Source organism: Acartia tonsa, chromosome 9 (assembly GCF_053477335.1).
Source record: "Acartia tonsa isolate MP-2025a chromosome 9, ASM5347733v1, whole genome shotgun sequence".
In the NCBI taxonomy this organism is placed as follows: domain Eukaryota; kingdom Metazoa; phylum Arthropoda; class Copepoda; order Calanoida; family Acartiidae; genus Acartia; species Acartia tonsa.
In genome coordinates this window covers 168,258-185,739 of record NC_137268.1, presented here as the reverse complement: position 1 = coordinate 185,739, position 17,482 = coordinate 168,258, and the positions used below count along the sequence as shown (strand labels likewise).

General features: G+C 31.3%; 1 protein-coding gene across 1 annotated transcript in view; it reads left to right on the top strand.

Annotated features, from left to right (window-relative positions):
- The window catches only part of LOC145328377 (uncharacterized), a 32,450-nt gene extending 28,795 nt beyond the window's left edge, over positions 1–3,655 (top strand). Inside the window, exons 16-23 of the mRNA XM_080172011.1 lie at positions 268–301; positions 449–482; positions 769–891; positions 1,626–1,724; positions 1,999–2,094; positions 2,481–2,579; positions 3,163–3,231; positions 3,642–3,655. Coding sequence (XP_080028137.1) covers positions 268–301; positions 449–482; positions 769–891; positions 1,626–1,724; positions 1,999–2,094; positions 2,481–2,579; positions 3,163–3,231; positions 3,642–3,655 — 568 coding nt within the window. The remainder of the gene's footprint in view (positions 1–267; positions 302–448; positions 483–768; positions 892–1,625; positions 1,725–1,998; positions 2,095–2,480; positions 2,580–3,162; positions 3,232–3,641) is intronic.
- The last annotated feature ends 13,827 nt before the right edge of the window (positions 3,656–17,482 follow it).

The following is a 17,482-nucleotide window of genomic DNA, read 5'->3' as shown; positions in this document are numbered from 1 at the left end:
ATTTATGCTAAATAGGACAAAAATTGTTTTAGACATATGAGAAGTTAGATATTTTCACAAATTTTTTAACAAGTCTTGACAAATTGTCAATTCTACAGCTTTACACATTTTATTTACAAAAGGGGTTAAATTAAGATTTTTAAAACTTATTACATATTACTTTTGAAAAGTAGAACAATATTATAAATATTCCATGAAATTTTTTCTCCGTCTTAACTCTTTTAAAAATCAGATTATTTGTAATTTTATCTTTTATTTTTCTTTCAGAGCCTATAACTGTAATGTGACTGGTGAAATGAATGTAAGATTTACTTTATTTTTAATGAAATGATTTTTACTAAAATAAGGTGTAGATAAGTTTTGATTGAAACATTTACTAACCGTATTTATCATCATACTATTAAATACCAAAGAAAAGAAATATTATAAACCAACTTAATTATTTCAGGAGAAGTATGAGGAATACAAGAACATTATAACAGGTTAACAGTGCAAATTATATCTGTCTTTTTTGGTACCAAAAATATCATTTACATTATTTTTTATACATTTTTTACGATAAATCTAATTTTTTATAATGAGCGCCAGGATAATAGTTTTTTTGGGGGAGGTGGGAGGGGGGTGGGTAGGGGTGGAGGTGGTTGTTACCATGATATTCCTAATTGAAAAAAATCCAAAGGGGATAGTAATGAGATCTTTCTATAATTTAACTTATCCTAAAATAATGAACAATATTTTTGATTTATGTTCTTATTTATAAATATTTAGAATTGAATGAAAAAATTACTAATCTTGGCAATCTTCTTCTTGATGCTTCCGAGGCAGGACTATTGGAGAAAGTAAAATATTATATATCCAATGGTGCTGATGTCAATTTAAAGGATAAAGAAGGTCAGTTACTAACTTTTATATCTCTAATATCTGTATCTGCATATCCATTCTTTTGTCCATAAGTTATTAAGACACATATTAGTGTAAGTAAACTAACTGACTGGTCAAACCATCCTACATCAATATCTTTCTTTAACTCAGTCTTTACATTTAATTAAAATACCAAAACATATTACTCTAGAACTAGTTGATATCAAATATCAAAGAATTGAATTTCAGTAGTTTTCCAAAATTGCCTCTTGGACCACTTAATCCAACCATTTTTGTGTAATTGAATATAAGAGAGGGGATTTGCATTGGCAAGAGTTACTGGGCCAATATAAAACCCTGTGAAACTTGAAAGTGGTCATTTTGATAAGCAACATGCCTGTGATTGAAGGAATTTCAATGTTTGGTTTTATATGAGGGTTGGCACATTTTATACCCCCTGTTGCCTAGTGTTTTTGGAAAACAAAACCCCTTTCAAGTTTCACAGGGTAACCTTTTAACCCATCAAAAAACATTTTTGTATACTTTTAATTATTTATTCAAACATGGGGCTAGGACACTTTTATTGTATAATAGTTTTATACAAAAGACAATTGTATGTTCATCTAGGATTTACCAGTCTTGTGTAAAGACTGGGATAATGATGGTTTAACCACACGATACTATTCATAGGAGAATTATTGTTACCTACACAATACTTTTATTTCATAATATTTTTATATATAAGAAAAATACATTTTATCTAGGAGTAACCAGTCTTATGGCTGCAGCAGACAGAGGACACACAGAAATAGTGAAGATTCTTCTTGAAAATGGAGCTGATGTCAATATACAGGCTAATAATGGTGAGTTACACAATTTATTGTAATTGTATCTATCCATCTACCTTTTAATTCTTTATCAGAACATGGGGCTGATGATTATTCATAGGAGAATAATAGTAATCTACATTACTTTATATAATAGTTATAAATTTATGTATTTTTATCTATCCATCTACTTTTTAATTCTTTGTTAGAACATGGGGCTTATAACTATTCATAGGAGAATAATTGTTAGCTACATAATACTTTTATTGTATAATATTCTTATATATTAGACAAATGTATGTTCATCTAGGATATACCAGTCTATGGGCAGCATGGAGAGGACACACTGATATTGTGAAAATTCTTCTGGAAAATGGAGCTGATGTCAATAAACAGGATATATATGGTTAGTTTCTTAATTTATTTTAGTTGTATCTAACCATCTACCTTTTAATTCTTTATTAAAACAATTGTTAGCTACACAATACTTTTATTTTATAATATTTTTATATATAAAACAAATGTGTATTCATCCAGGAAGTACCAGTCTTTTGTTTGCAGCATTTCAAGGCCACTCTGATATTGTGAAGATTCTTCTAGAAAATGGAGCTGATGTCCATTTACAGAATAAATATGGTTAGTTACACAATTTATTGTTATTGTATCTATCCATCTATTAATTATTTATTAGAACAGAGGGCTGATGACTATTTGTAGGAGAATAATTGTTAGCTACACAATACTTTTATTGTATATAATGATTATAGATTAGACAATTGTATGTTCATCTAGGATATACCAGTCTTATGTATGCAGCAAATAAAGGCCACACTGATATCTTGAAGATTCTAATAGAAAATGGAGCTGATGTCAATTTCCAGAATAAATATGGTTAGTTACACAATTTCTTTTAGTTGTATCTATTCATTGACCTTTTAATTCTTTATTAAAACATGGGGCTGTTGACTATTAATGGCTTTTTACACAATACTATTATTGCTTCATTTTTTTTTCCCAGGAGAAATCTGTCTGACAGATAGACCTACAGAAAATTTTTATTTTTATGTAAATTAGAATTCTCTAAATATAAATTTTGGTAGCAACAGCTGTACTTGACAGGTCAAGCTGCAGCAATTGGTGGTCAGCAGGGAAATTTAAAATGTTATGTGAACTAATGCTAAAGTTTAAAATTTAATGTCCTTAAGTAAAAAATTAAGTTCACATGAGCTATGACCTGGAGGATTAGGACCTGTAGGATTGTACCTGGAACCTGAAATTGACTTGAATTCCATATCATAATCTTTTATCTTCAAATACTAAGTAGCTACAGCTTGGATTGTGATCAGAATTTTCTACAATTACTCCCCCACCCTGTATATATCTGTTTACAATTCATCTTTTCTGTCCAAACTATTTTTGGTCAAATATTTGGTTGTGAATCTAAAATGTGTATTATATAAATTAATGTGTCTAGGTTACACAGCACTTGACTGGGCAATTAGAGGAGGGAACACTGAAACTGCAAAAGTACTTAGAGAAAATGGTAAGTTTACATAAAGTCCCATTCTTTTTAAGAGTTGGTTTGTAGAGGAAGGAAGGGTGGCCGGTTCTAAAATAACCGTTTAGCTAGAGGGCTTTTTTATAGTTCTGACTTGCTTCCTTACCCATATTATCTAGCAGCCCTAATCTGTAGGTCCCTTTTGTACCTATAAATTGGCTCCTAGTAGATAAAGAATAATGTGGTTTCTTAATTTTTAGAGAGCCAGACAATCAGACAGACAGATAAAAAAATAAAGAGTGTTGAGGCTACAAATTTTAAGATTGACATTGACAATCTTTATTTGTACTAAATTCTTCTAAAATTCTTTAATTGGTAACAATGACTGCTGACAGAAATATAAATTTCTACATCCTGTTATTTTATTTTATTCATATATGTTATCAAAATTTCAGGAGCTAAGAGATGAAGGGATGTTGAGTAAATGAACAACAATAAAAGTAGGTAAATCTTGACATAAATTTGACATATGCAATTAGCAAGAAAAAAAACCTTAAAGGTGGAATAAACTCTTTATATCATTCAAGCTGAAATTTCATAATTTTTGTTGTTGTTTATTTATTTGTTACTATCGGCTACACCCCTAGAGGCCTCTAGTGGCACTTTAAATGTTTGGTTTTTAAAAAAAAATAATATGATACCCTGCAATGTTTTGAAGGAGTCTCTATCAATATTCTACGATACTTTGCAATGTTACATAGGAGTCTCTATTTGAGAGAAAAAAATTTCGATTTATTGTGATTTCTCTTGGGAGGGTTGTGGTACCATCCCCGAAAATAGTTATAAACCTTCCCGGGAACTATGAGAAGGTACCCTTTTAAGGAGAACCCAATCTGTTAAGCGGTGAGCAAGATCCTTTGGTACAAACACACAGACGCACAAACACACAGACAAACAGACATTCTGTTACTTTAGTATAAGGATTTTCTTATTATATTCAATGATAATACTTCAGAACTGACAACAGCAGCAGATAAAGATCCTTCACAGAACATATTTTAGTGTCATGTGAAGTAAACAAAGTAGAAGGTTTCGTCATATTTTCACAAAAGCCATTCTGCTCTTTCTAGCCCCTGCGGTGGGCTCTTACCTTGCAGGACAATCACCTGATTTAACCTAACCTAACTTGAAATAACTTTTTAAAACCTACTGTGAAAATATGACAAAACTCGCACCTGTGTTTTCTTCACATGACCCCATATTTTTTCATTAACTCTATATATTACTATTTACTCAATTTATATCCAGTTATAAACATTCTCCCTTAATGTAATAATAGTTATTTCTTGCATCATATTATAAACAGCTTTCTGCAGATATAAAATGTACAATCATAAGATTAAAACCAGTTTTTTTATTCTATGTTTTCAGCATCTTGGGCCATAAATAAAAATGGTTTTAATCTTATGATTGTACATAATCTTAGTAAATAGGATATAATACATTGCTTGACATAAATTTTCATAAAGATCAAACTAAACCACCATCCAAGAAATTTGTGTTCCCTGATAGTCTGATTATTTCAAATTTAGAAAAATCACACATCAATGTAAGATCAAAACATCTCTGAAGACAAAGTTTCAATATTCTTAATTTATTGAAGATAATAATCTAGTTTACTGACTAATTGTCTTGTTGAATATCTTAATTACAATAAGGGACTGAGTGTCTACTATACATGATATTTGAAGCAAATTGGCATGAATTTTGACTAAGTAATAAAAATTTAATATTAAAGATATAATTTGGTCCAGTTTACTATCAAAATGATCTAGATTTGTACGTATTAGAAACATGAGATATTTAAATAAAAATAAAATACTTTGAATTAAACCAATGATATTTATACTTTCAAGATTCTGCCAGTTTGTTTTATTATCTGTTGAATATATATTTTGTATCCTATAAGAGGTTAACTCACAAATAAAATATGAATTTTAAATATTTATTCAAATTGTTTTGTGCATGTTTGCACTCTTCAGATGTCAATGTAAAACTAAAGTTTAAAATAAATTTAAATTTAAAGGATTTTTACAAATATTTTTGAAGATTTTTTGTACATACTAATTAAAAAAAGTTTGTATCGTAAATATATTCAACAGTATCATGTTGTATTTTACTATATTTCATATATATTATATTATTATATATACTTATGTTGATTTAAAAAAAAGTATTGCAAATAAATTTAAAACCAGCCCAACATCTTCAGTTTTAAGATTGCAGTTTCTATCCAACTCTCTTTTACATGAATGCATTTTTTTATACTAAAACCTGACCATTAAAATATTTTCTAATAATAATATAAAAAATTATATAAAAAAACTTATCCAATTGTCAGGATATTAATGTTTTTTCCTATTATTTCCAAAGATCTTTAGACTTTTGAAAAATTCCTATTTATTTGCAATTATTTTATCTAAACATTATATAGCTAGTTATTTACAGATATAAAAATCATTATAACATATTGTTTTAGTAAATAAGTTTATATTTTATTAATTTGTATCAATTCAAATTTAAAAATTTTTCTTCTTATAAATTTTTAAAAAGTGATTTTTTGATTCAAGTTTAATCTAAAGCAATATTTCAAAATAATTATAGATTTGAATATTTGAAACTTTTGATTATTAACATTTATTATAATGGATTAATTAACCTTGATATATAACCAATAAAATTATTAGCATTCAATGTTTTAATTTTATGATTTTAATTATCTTCTAATTTAATTTACTTTGTATGTCTGTAAAGAGTTTTCAATAGCTACTTATTTATTATTCTGTTTATGTTATTGAAAGTTTTCTGCTTCCGCTTTATTTTATACAATCGGCCTTGTCCCTAGGATTCTAGGAGCACTATTTATTTTGATTTTAGAAATAAGTAAAAATTTAGGAGAACCTGATTGGTTCAGCGGTTAGTAAGATCCTTTGGTACAAAGAAACAGACAGACAAACATTGTTCTACTTTGTTTTATAGACTAGCGGTAATGCATCTAGAAGCCTCTAGGAACACTTAAAGTGGAGAAACCCTCCTCATAAATAATTAAAAACCTTTTCTGAATATATAAGAAGCTTCGTTGCAAAGGAGAACCATATCAGTTCAGTGGTTAGCGAGATCCTTGGCTACAGACAAAAAAAGCTTACTACTTAACCCATTAGTGCCGAACCGGGCATTAAAACCCGGTTCCGAAAAATGGAAAAAAAACGGTTTCTGGCTTCATAATTGCATCATTCTCAGTATGAATCCCCCTTCTGCTACCCTAGTCTTCATTTCCCCCTGGAGCAGGCAGTTTAGCTTACTTCCGTTTGCCGGTATAGCTCGACAAAATTTGAAAATCATGAAAATTCAAAATACCTCTTCTAACTTTTTTGTTTTTATAGTAAAGTCGCTGATTTTTTTCGTGAAATCTAATGTTTATTGACAAGTACATCTATTTGTGAATTCGTTTTATTCAAATTATTATTTTTTATATGATTTTTTTGTCGTTTTTTTACGCCCTATTATGACCCGGTTCGGCTTGGCCATAAATACCCGACAGTTTTAAAACCCGGCTCGGTTTCGGTTTTTATTACCCGGTTTTAACTTTTCAACCAATGAAAATAACAGTTTACGTCATTAGTAAGGGTTTGAGCCACCCTAATAACCCTAGTAATCTCTATATGTGTCTCCCAATAGTTTTATGCTCGTTTTCTGATATGTAACACTCAAATTTTATATGTTCTTTTTTTGTAGTGTGTGTCTTTTAAAACTTCGAGCAACGGGTTTTTTTACCCGAAAACGGTGGTACCTATAGCCGAAACACTAAATTTGAAATAAATTGCTTTGTATATTACTTGTAGCTCTATAGATTACATGAGGTTGTGTAGTTTTCAATTACGGATCGTATCAAAGTTCTAAAAAGTGTTCATCTCACTTTGGGCGTTCAAAAATTACATTTTTCAATTTTTAGTCGAAATAACAGGGTTTTTAGTACAAAACCGGGTTTTAATGCCGGCGGAACACAGTGGTCTATTTTGGCCTTTTGGTGGACATTTCACCTACCTTTACTCAAAGTCAATTTTCTCAGCTTGTAGCTGATAGAATCGTTCAAAATAAAAAGCATGCGCCTTATTATTACCTAATACAACTCGTATGTGCATCTAGAGAAGAAAAACAAAAGCCAATTGGTCTAGAAAATACTTTGAAACTTAGCTAAAATTTTATATTTTCATAATTTTTTCTTGGGTCGTAGAGAGCCTAAATTCGATGTTTTAAAGCAAAAAAAACATTTAAAAACCTTAAAGCATTAATAAATATTACTTTAAAACTGATTATATAAAGGTAAATGCCCTATCACCAATCTTTGTGCAACATACATTTGATACAACTAATTGACGATTCTTTACCCTTTTTTTTACAAATTTATTTTCTCTTAGATTATTTATGATACTTAATATAATCTAGTAATAAAAAACAAGGATAGGTTACTGGCAAAAGTTACTTTATTAGAAAGGAATTTATCAAAAAATGTTGTTTTTGTGGTAACCCAAGTCGTTGCTTCTAATCACGAAATAAACACACAGGGATATGTTACTTGAAGACAATCTTTTTAGCCTCCAAAAGAAAGTTTCATTCAGCATGCAATAGCAGCGAGGAAGGGGACATACGACCGTAAATTACACTGGTACCCAAAGTTTTATACACATGTTATCTTGTTTGTTGGCCCAAAAACTTTAGGTACTCTTTATTGAAATTGATTGGTTGGTTCCAAACTAGAAGTGTCCAAATTGGTTTACCAATAATAAAGGGATAATTTGTTTAGGGATGGATATCATTATCAATTAATCATCCATTGTCTTATCCCTTTAGATTACTTATGCAATAGTACTTTAATTGGAAGAAAAATGATTAAATTCGATGACTGAAAAGTCGGAGGCATTGTTCCTTAGATGCCATGTCTATGACGAAAATAAAATTTCCAGATGGTTTTTAGTCTAGCAATGGATTTATTATTACTTGAATGTTACACCAGATTTTTATGTTGTCAAATAAAGGGAAACTCCAAGCGGACTAAAATAACGATACCCACTCCCCCCCCCCCCCATAACCCTCCTTTACCCCAACCCATCTCCTACTCGATAACTGAACTGACCAATAAACAAGTACCATGTTTTAGGAAACTCGCAGCGGACTGAAATAACGATACCCCCAAATCCACCTTCTTCTAGCCCATACCCTCTCCTACTTGATAAATGAACTGACCAATAAACGAGTTCCAAGTTAGCAAGCTAAATTGACGACAATTTTTCCCCTGTCATAATATCCACGTATTCTATATCCATTAGTCTAGCTGGAAACCGCGGCTATAGCAAAAAGGGTAATGCGTTTGCTAGTTTTATTTTTTGTGTAAAACGTAATCATCTAGAGACGTTAAAAAAGGCTGCAGCTTTGTTAGGCACGTTACTTTTAGAGTATAGGCATTGTATTGGCCCTTGAATTGATAAATGTAACAAGACATTTTTATTGATATTATACCTACTAGTTTAACAAAAATCAAAAAATCTGTTTTAGATATCTTACATAACAAACAAACAAATTGAAACATTATTGATATTATGTTATTAATAAGAAATAAGTTAAAATGCATTAGGAATAAAAATTAACAGAGAAAAGAAAAAAAAAATTAAATTTTTTTTCTTTCATCTATTGCAATTTTAGAGTTTACCCTCTAAAGTTAAAGTTAAAATTTGAAATAAACCGGGCCCCGTAACAACCTAAACTAATCATCAAACCATGGCATTATACCTGTATATTAAGAATAATATATGGTTTGGTATGTTACGGGGCCCGGTTTTTGGTGAAAACCTTAAAAAACTGAAAATTATTGCCAAATTTTTTTGCAAAAATATTTAGGAAATGACATAAACTTTTTTAAAAAACAACAATAAAATGGATTAAAAAAGTAAAAAAAAATTCTAAAACACCAATTTACTAATATATAATGTAATATTATGAATATAAATAGGTGAAGAAACTTCATTGTATTAATGTAACACTGAAAAAATTATTTTTCTAAAGATGGTGAAAATTCAAAAGGTAAAATTCATGACGAAAAAATAATCCTTAACCTTCATGTTTCAAAGTTCATCATTCATCAACCAGTGGTTGAAAAGACAGAAACTCTTCTGTTTTATGTGAGATAGGGTATATATTTTCAAAATAAATTATTAATTATGAGGAATTCCAATGTTGGTTTTTGGCGAAATGTCCGGCCTTAGACCACTGTGCGGAAACCGCCCAAAACGGGTCATAATGCCTGGTTGGTATTTATGGCCAGGCCGAACCGGGTTTTTTTGCAACTTTCCTGTGCACGCCACTAGAGCAAAACAAAAAAATTAGAATTCCGTTTTTACCATTATAAAGCTTCCCTGAGATTTTCAGCTCGATCGGCCCATAAAAGTGGCGCTCGGCACTAATGGGTTAATATAATAGGATTATATTTGAAAAGAAAGCCTTTATAACTTCAAGAACATTGTTATTACATAAAATAGTTAACATAGTAATTACATTAAATCTGGGAATAATTAACAATAAAAATCACTAAACCTCTAATAAAATATTTTATGACACACATAATTTAAATCAAAATTAGACTAAAAACATAATATGATAGACTTAAGGCATATCCATTCATTTATTACACTAGTCCCCAAAGTCACCATAGTAAAGTTTTCTTATTCATTGGCTTAATAACCTTGGTGACTTTTCATTGGTTGGATCATATAGTTTTGTATCAAACATTTCAACCACTAAATATAATCTACAGAATGGATAATTTGTGTATCATTTGGAGCTTTCAATTACGGCTCTATTGGCGTTTTGTTGTAATTTGGAAAGATGGACTGACTGACAAACAGTCATGTGGATGGATAAACAGATGGACAGACGAATAGACAGACGGACAGAGTTACAAACAGAGTTATGGAGAGACAGACGGACAGATAGACTGACCAGTCATGTATATGGATAAACAGATGGATAAGAAGACAGACAGAGAGATGGATGAACAGAAAGACAAAAGACATACGGACAGACAGACAGTCATGTGGAAGGATAAACAGATGGACAGACTCACAGACAGACAGAGTTACAAACAGAGTAACAGACAGACAGTTGGACAGATATACAGACAGTCATGTAGATGGATAAGCAGACAGACAGACAGATGAATGAACAGAAAAACAATAGACATATGGAAAGACAGACAGACAGTCATGTGGACGGAAAAACAGACAGACAGACAGATGGACAGAGTAACGGAAAGACAGAGGGACAGAGTTACAGACAGACAGACAAACAGATGGATAAGCAGACAGACAAACAGAAAGATTTTACCTATCTCAGTATGGCTACAGATGGGGGGGAAGGGATCAAGGCAGGGAGGGGGCTGTTTACACTAGTCCTCAAAGTTTTATTTCTTATTCCTTGGCTTAACAACTTATATTAAGGTTGATTGATTGGTTTATTAAATTCAGTGTCAAAACATTTCAACCACTAATTGCAATCTACAGAAGGGGTAATTTTGTGTATCATCATTAGGGGGATGTACATGAATTTATAGGTCATTCCTTTAGATAAAAGATACATTTTATCCTAGAATTTTATAAAAATAATAATTCATGGTAAGATAAGTATTTAAAAGTAGGGATATATGATTCAAATAAAAATAAAAAAAAACCCTGCTTTTCAATGGCCAATATTCAATGTCAGACATACAGCATGAATTATAGAGAAGCTCCATTTCTAAAACTAATATCTAGAAACATCTTACTGTGAACTGCACTTGATTGAAATGTTTTAATCACCAAACCTTTGTCATATTTCTATGATTTTCTATAGGTACATATTTTAGGATTAAATGAATAGATAGATAGATAATAATTCTAACATTCATCCATTGTCATATCCCTGTAGGGAGAAGAAGGGGGTGGACATTGGACTTTATTTAATGTATATAGATAGATACAAACTAGCTCTTAATCTTTAGTTAGATAAATACATTGTATATATATATTATAATTATGCTGCTTTCTATCCCAAGCAAGGTCCTATGTAAAGTTATTTTAAACAGAATTGATGAGAAAATTGACAATAAACTAAGAGAAGAACAAGCTGGATTCCGTGCTGGAAGAGGCTGTGTTGACCAAATTTTCACCCTTAGGACAGTTATTGAACAATGTGTTGAATTTAACAAGCCACTCCATGTAAATTTTGTTGATTTCTCTAAGGCCTTTGACCCCATACACAGACAAACACTCTGGAAAATACTAAGAAGTTATGGTATACCTGAAAAGATGATAGTTAAGTGATAACTAAATTTTATGACAACTACCAAGCCTGTGTTTCAGTTGGAAACAATAAGACATCTGTTTCTTTAAAATAAGCACTGGAGTTAGACAGGGATGCATTTTATCACCTATTCTATTTATATTGGTCATTGACTGGGTGATGAAGAAAACCCCACAGAGGACAAAAAACGTGGTCTCCAGCTGGGCATACTAGGACACCTAGAGGATCTGGACTTTGATGATGACCTGGCACTGATTTCAGAAACAATTAAACATCTACAAGCTAAGACAGATAGACTAGTCAAATACGCAGGACAAGTCGGGCTCTTTGTTAATGTCAAGAAGACTGAAATTATGAATATACCTACAAACCCTGATCAAACTATAACAATAAATGGTGAACAATTGAAACAAAGCAACAAATTCACCTATTTGGGGAATGTTATCAGCAGTGAAAATGGCTCAAAAGCTGATATTAAAACCAGGATTGATAAGGCTAGGGTTGCTTTCAACAGTCTACACAACGTTTGGAATTCAAAGAAACTTGCTCTGAAAACAAAAATCAGACTTTACAACAGTAATGTGAAATCAGTTCTTCTCTATGGAGCGGAATGCTGGAGAACTGTGAAAACTGAAACAAATCAACGTAATGCATTTCACAATAGCTGCCTAAGAAGAATTTGCAAAATATTCTGGCCAAACAAAATATCAAACATTGAGCTGTATGCTAAGACCAAGTGCAATAGTATTGAAGCAGAAGTGAAATTTAAAAGACTAAGGTGGCTAGGACATGTGCTTAGAATGGAACAAAATAGGTTTCCAAAAAAGTGCTTAAAATGGAACCCCACAACTGGTAAACGTAAACGGGGACAACCAAAAATGACCTGGAGGCGGAGCACTGAAAAGGACCTCTTTAATTTGGAATTAACATGGGGAAAAGCTGAAGCACTTGCCAAAAAAAGGAATTCATGGAGTATTCTCTGGACTCCACAGTCCAAAAGAGAGACACGTCTGAACTGAAATAAATATATTAACAAAAATTATTTTAATCACTAAACCTTTCTCAAATTTTAGGATTAATATTAGATAGCTAGCTATCTATAGTCAGATAGATAGATAAATTGATAGACAGATAGATAGATAGACAATAATTAATGTAGATGGATAAAAATGAGTTTTTAATCTTTAGTTAGATAGATGCATTATAGTATCATAGACTGCAATCAATGTATATATAGATAGATACAAATAAGTTCTTAATCTTCAGTTAGATAGATATATTGTATATATGTATTGACAAAAATTATTTTAATCACTAAACCTTTCTCAAGTTTTAGGATTAATATTAGATAGTTAGATATATAGATATATAGTTGGATAGATAGATAGATAGATAGATAGATAAATAGAAAGATAGATAGATAGATAAATAGAAAGATAGATAGATAGACAGATCGATAGATATATAATAATTTTACCATTCATCCATTGTCATATCTCTATATTGAGAATAAGGGGGGGGGGCATTAGTCTGTAATTAATGTATATAGATAGATACAAATGAATTCTTAAACTTTAGTTAAATAAATATATCATATATATATATATATACATTAACAAAAAATATTTTAATCACTAAACCTTTCTCAAGTTTTAGGATTAATATTAGATAGCTAGATAGATAGATAGATAGTTGGAAAGATAGATAGATAGATAGATAAGTAGATAGATAGATAGATAAGTAGATAGATAGATAGATAAGTAGGTAGATAGATAGGTAGTGGTAATTTATATATTTAAAATCACTAAACCTTTCTGAAATATTTGTATTAATGAAAATAACCACTGCATCTATAATAGACTGTCAGCATGTCTGTAATGCACTAGATTCTTCGAGAGACAATGGGCTGTTTATTACACTAGTCCCCGAAGTTTTGTTTTCACGTTTTCTTATTGGTTTGCTCAACAACTTTTGGGATTTTTGATTCATTAAGTTGAGTGTCCAAACGTTTCTACCGCTAATTGTAATCTTAAAAAAGGGTTTATTTTGTGTACCATCCTTAGTAATGTACATCAATGAAAATGACTAAAAGTACCAAGGGTTGGTACTCCTCTGCTCTCTCTCTCTCTCTTTTTATCTATACTATGATATCCGCGGAAAGCTGTCTATAATACAATGATATATTCTAGGTGAGTAACACGTGTGTGAAACAGTGGAATCCAATTGATATCCGCTGGATTAGAACCAGTTCTCATACATACTATCCGAATAATATCCAGTGGAAAGCTGTCTATAATACGATGTGTGAAAATATGGAATCTGATTAATATCCACTGGTTTAGAACCGGTTCAATCAGCTATACTATCTTTTTTCTTTCTCTCTCTTTTTCTCTCTCTTTTTCTCTCTCTCTCCCTCTCTCTTTCTCCCTCATTCTTTCTCTCTCTCTCTCTCTTTCTTTCTCTCTCTTTCTCTCTCTTTCTCTCTCTCTTTCTCTTTCTCTCTCTCTCTCTCTCTCTCTCTCCCTCTCTTTCTCTCTTTTTCCCTCATTCTCTCTTTCTCTCTCTCTCTCTCTCTGTCTCTCGCTCTCCCTCTTTTTCTCTCTATCTCCCTCTCTTTCTCTCGTTCTCCCTCATTCTTGCTCTCTCTATCTTTCCTCTTTCTCTCTCTATATCATTCTCTCTCTCTATATATATATATATAAACCTTCTATAATACGATACAATTTTCTCTCTCTCTATCTCTTGCTCTCCCTCTCTTTCTCCCTCATTCTCGCTCTCTCCATCTTTCCTCTTTCCTCTCTCTATCATTCTCTCCATCTCTATATATATATACTAGGGGCTTCGCCTCTAGCCTCTAGGGGCTTCGCCCTATGAAATAATGGTAAGTCAACCCTCCTAAATATAAATAAAAATAATAAATTATTCTTTGTTTAATTACTCTGTGGTAAAGTTAAACCCAGGTTGTGCACTGTATGCACAAAAATTTCAATTCGTAAAATTCAACCAGGTTGTTTGCTGTATACACAAAACATTTTAATTAGTAAAAATTACACCCAGGTTGTTCATATACAAAAAATTAAAATTTGAAAAAAAAGATTTAAAATTTTTAGGGGGGGATTCATGGGGGCTTCGCCCCATGGTGCAGTGGGGTTCCCCCATCCAAATTACTGGTTTTTGTTTACAAAAATAAAAATAAAAAATTTTGTAAGTGGGGATTTTTTTTTGGGGGGGGGGGGTGTTCCAACCCCAAGAAAATAGCTTAAAACCACCAGAGGACCAGTAGGTATATTCTCAGAAGGTTAGAGTCCAATTTGTTCAACAGTTACTGATATTTTACAAAAAAATGTAAATTATTTTTTTTGGGGGGTTGGGTTTTTTAATTTTTTGGGGAGGTGGGGGTGTCCCAACCCCCAGGAAAATAGCTTAAAACCATCACAATATCACTAAGTATATTCCCTGAAGAATTGAGCCCAATCGGTTCAGTGGTTACTAAGATCTTGAGCTTCAGACGGACAGACAGACGGACAGACAGATGGACAGACATCAAGCTACTTTGTATTATAGATGTATGATGGTGTTTGAGTTGGTCAATTAAATCAAAGATCATTTTCCTACATTCAGCAGGCTTTAAAAGAAGTTGGATTTTTTGTACATGTCCCCTGTATGATAATGAATTTCCAACCTTAAGTAAGTCTAAGTCAATTTTCACCTTCTTCACCCTTTTATTTAACAACCTTTGTTTTTAGGTACTGTTTTACTTAAAATTTCAACCGGCTGTAATTTTCTTATTTTTGAAGCTAGAAGAACAATGTTTTTGCAGAAAATGTTTATCTTTATGTAAATTTTATATTAGAAATTTCTAAATAAATATTTCAGCGGCCCTGCTGTACTTGACAGCTGCCAGCTGCCGCAGTCAGCGGTCAGTAGGAAAACGGTGACCGAGCTTTATGAAATTTCAATACGTTATGTAGACATGTAAGAAAGGCTTAAGTTAAAAATTTGAAGTCTCTAAGTCAAAAATTGTGGCCACAGGAGACTTTTTAAGATTTCTGGAGACCTGGAGGATCAGGACCTGCAGGATCATACCTGGAACCTGAAATTGAGTTAAACACCTGTATTTAATATGAAGAAGTACTACTATAGTATATTTTAGTATTTTGGTAAGATAAAATATTTTTTTTAAGTCAAAAAATATATTTTGGCTCTTTACTTGGATTACCCTGGCAGGTTTGTTGTTTGGGCTCTTTATTTTTTACAAACAGAAAATGAGATAAAAAAAAAACAGAGGGTTGGGCGGCCTCCCCCCCCAACTGTTAAAGGTTAAGTTTTAAAAACATTTCTCTTGAAACACCCTGTATATTTGTATTGTGACTCTAATAACAATAATATACACATGTTTAAAAAAACTTGTTTTATGTGATGTGTCTTTAATAAAGCTCCACATATGTTTTCAAGCTAGATTTATACTTTTACATACAGTGGCAATACAATTGATAGTGGGACAAACAATGCCACCCTCTTATTTATAACTTTTAAATAGTCTTTCTTGTGATGCTTTAGTTGAGTAAATTTTAAATAAGAGAACCCCACAGAGCAAGTATCTGAAGTCACAAGACATTGTAATAATTTTGTTGGTAAGAAATATAAATAAAAAAAACGTACAAAATTTAGGACAAAAACATGTTTTGGATTTAACATGTAGTTCACAAATAACTCTAAGAGGTCGACCAATTTTTTCTGTAGGTCAACAATTACAACCAACAAATACCTTTATGAAATAGGTCAACCAAAATATTTCAGAGGTATATTATGAACATTTCCACGAAAAGCTGTCTATAATATGATGCTATAAATAACTCTTCCTATATAAATTTTTAGTTTGATAGGAAAAGTATATGAGTTAAGTTCCCTAATAAAATATCTCTAAAATAATATGTCTATTCAAAGATGCTCTGATCATATGTTTTAGTGTTTATTTCTCAGTTATTAAAAACTAGCTTTCTTAGAATGTGTAAACTAGGATTTTGTTAAGTCTATTTCAGGGGGAGGGGTGGGGTGTTGCTCAATAAACATCCCACCCTTAATGTTTTTGCCTAGAAATTTAATTTTATGAAAGATGGAGTTACAAATTTTTCTGATTGTGCTATTTTTTAATAAAAATAGTTATAAACCTCCTACCCGCATTGAAGGGAAGGGACATTGTTCTATTAATTACACTAGTCCCTAAAGTCATATCATAACGTTTTCTTATTCATTGGCTTAACAACTTTGGGGACTTTTATTAAATTCCAACCATAAATTGTAATCTACAGAAGGGGTGATTTTGTGTGTTATTATTGAGGATGTATATTAATATACCGTTTATTGTCTTATCCCTTTAGATCCCTGGATATTTTTACAATTTCCTATACCTGTAATATATTTCAGAAGAATTGCACAATGAAACAGTTTCACCCACTTTGGGTTAACATAATATGCTTACTCTTGTACCAAGGTTTGTATCATAAAAATTTTCATCTTTTCTAACTTAAATTTAAATGAGGGGAGGTCGATTCCCCTGTGAATGAATAGAGACTTAATATATCACCACTCTCCCCACCCAATCTAAGTGGCCCTAGAGTTTTATACAGGGCATATCCACTAGTTAAAATATATAATATGAAAATTTTGACCTTATGATAATATTTAGTGTCCTGTCAAGAGTATCTGCATTATTATGGAACAGTTATAGTAAAAGCAGGTATTATAAATTCATGTATCAAAAGAGGTAGTTGCATGAAATGCATTTGAACTTATATTTATAAATATATATATAATTTTCCTGTTTAATTGTTTAAGCTATATTTGTAAGGCATTCGTATGAATTTCAATTTTCTGCTATGTATAAGTCTAAAAGACATCAAGG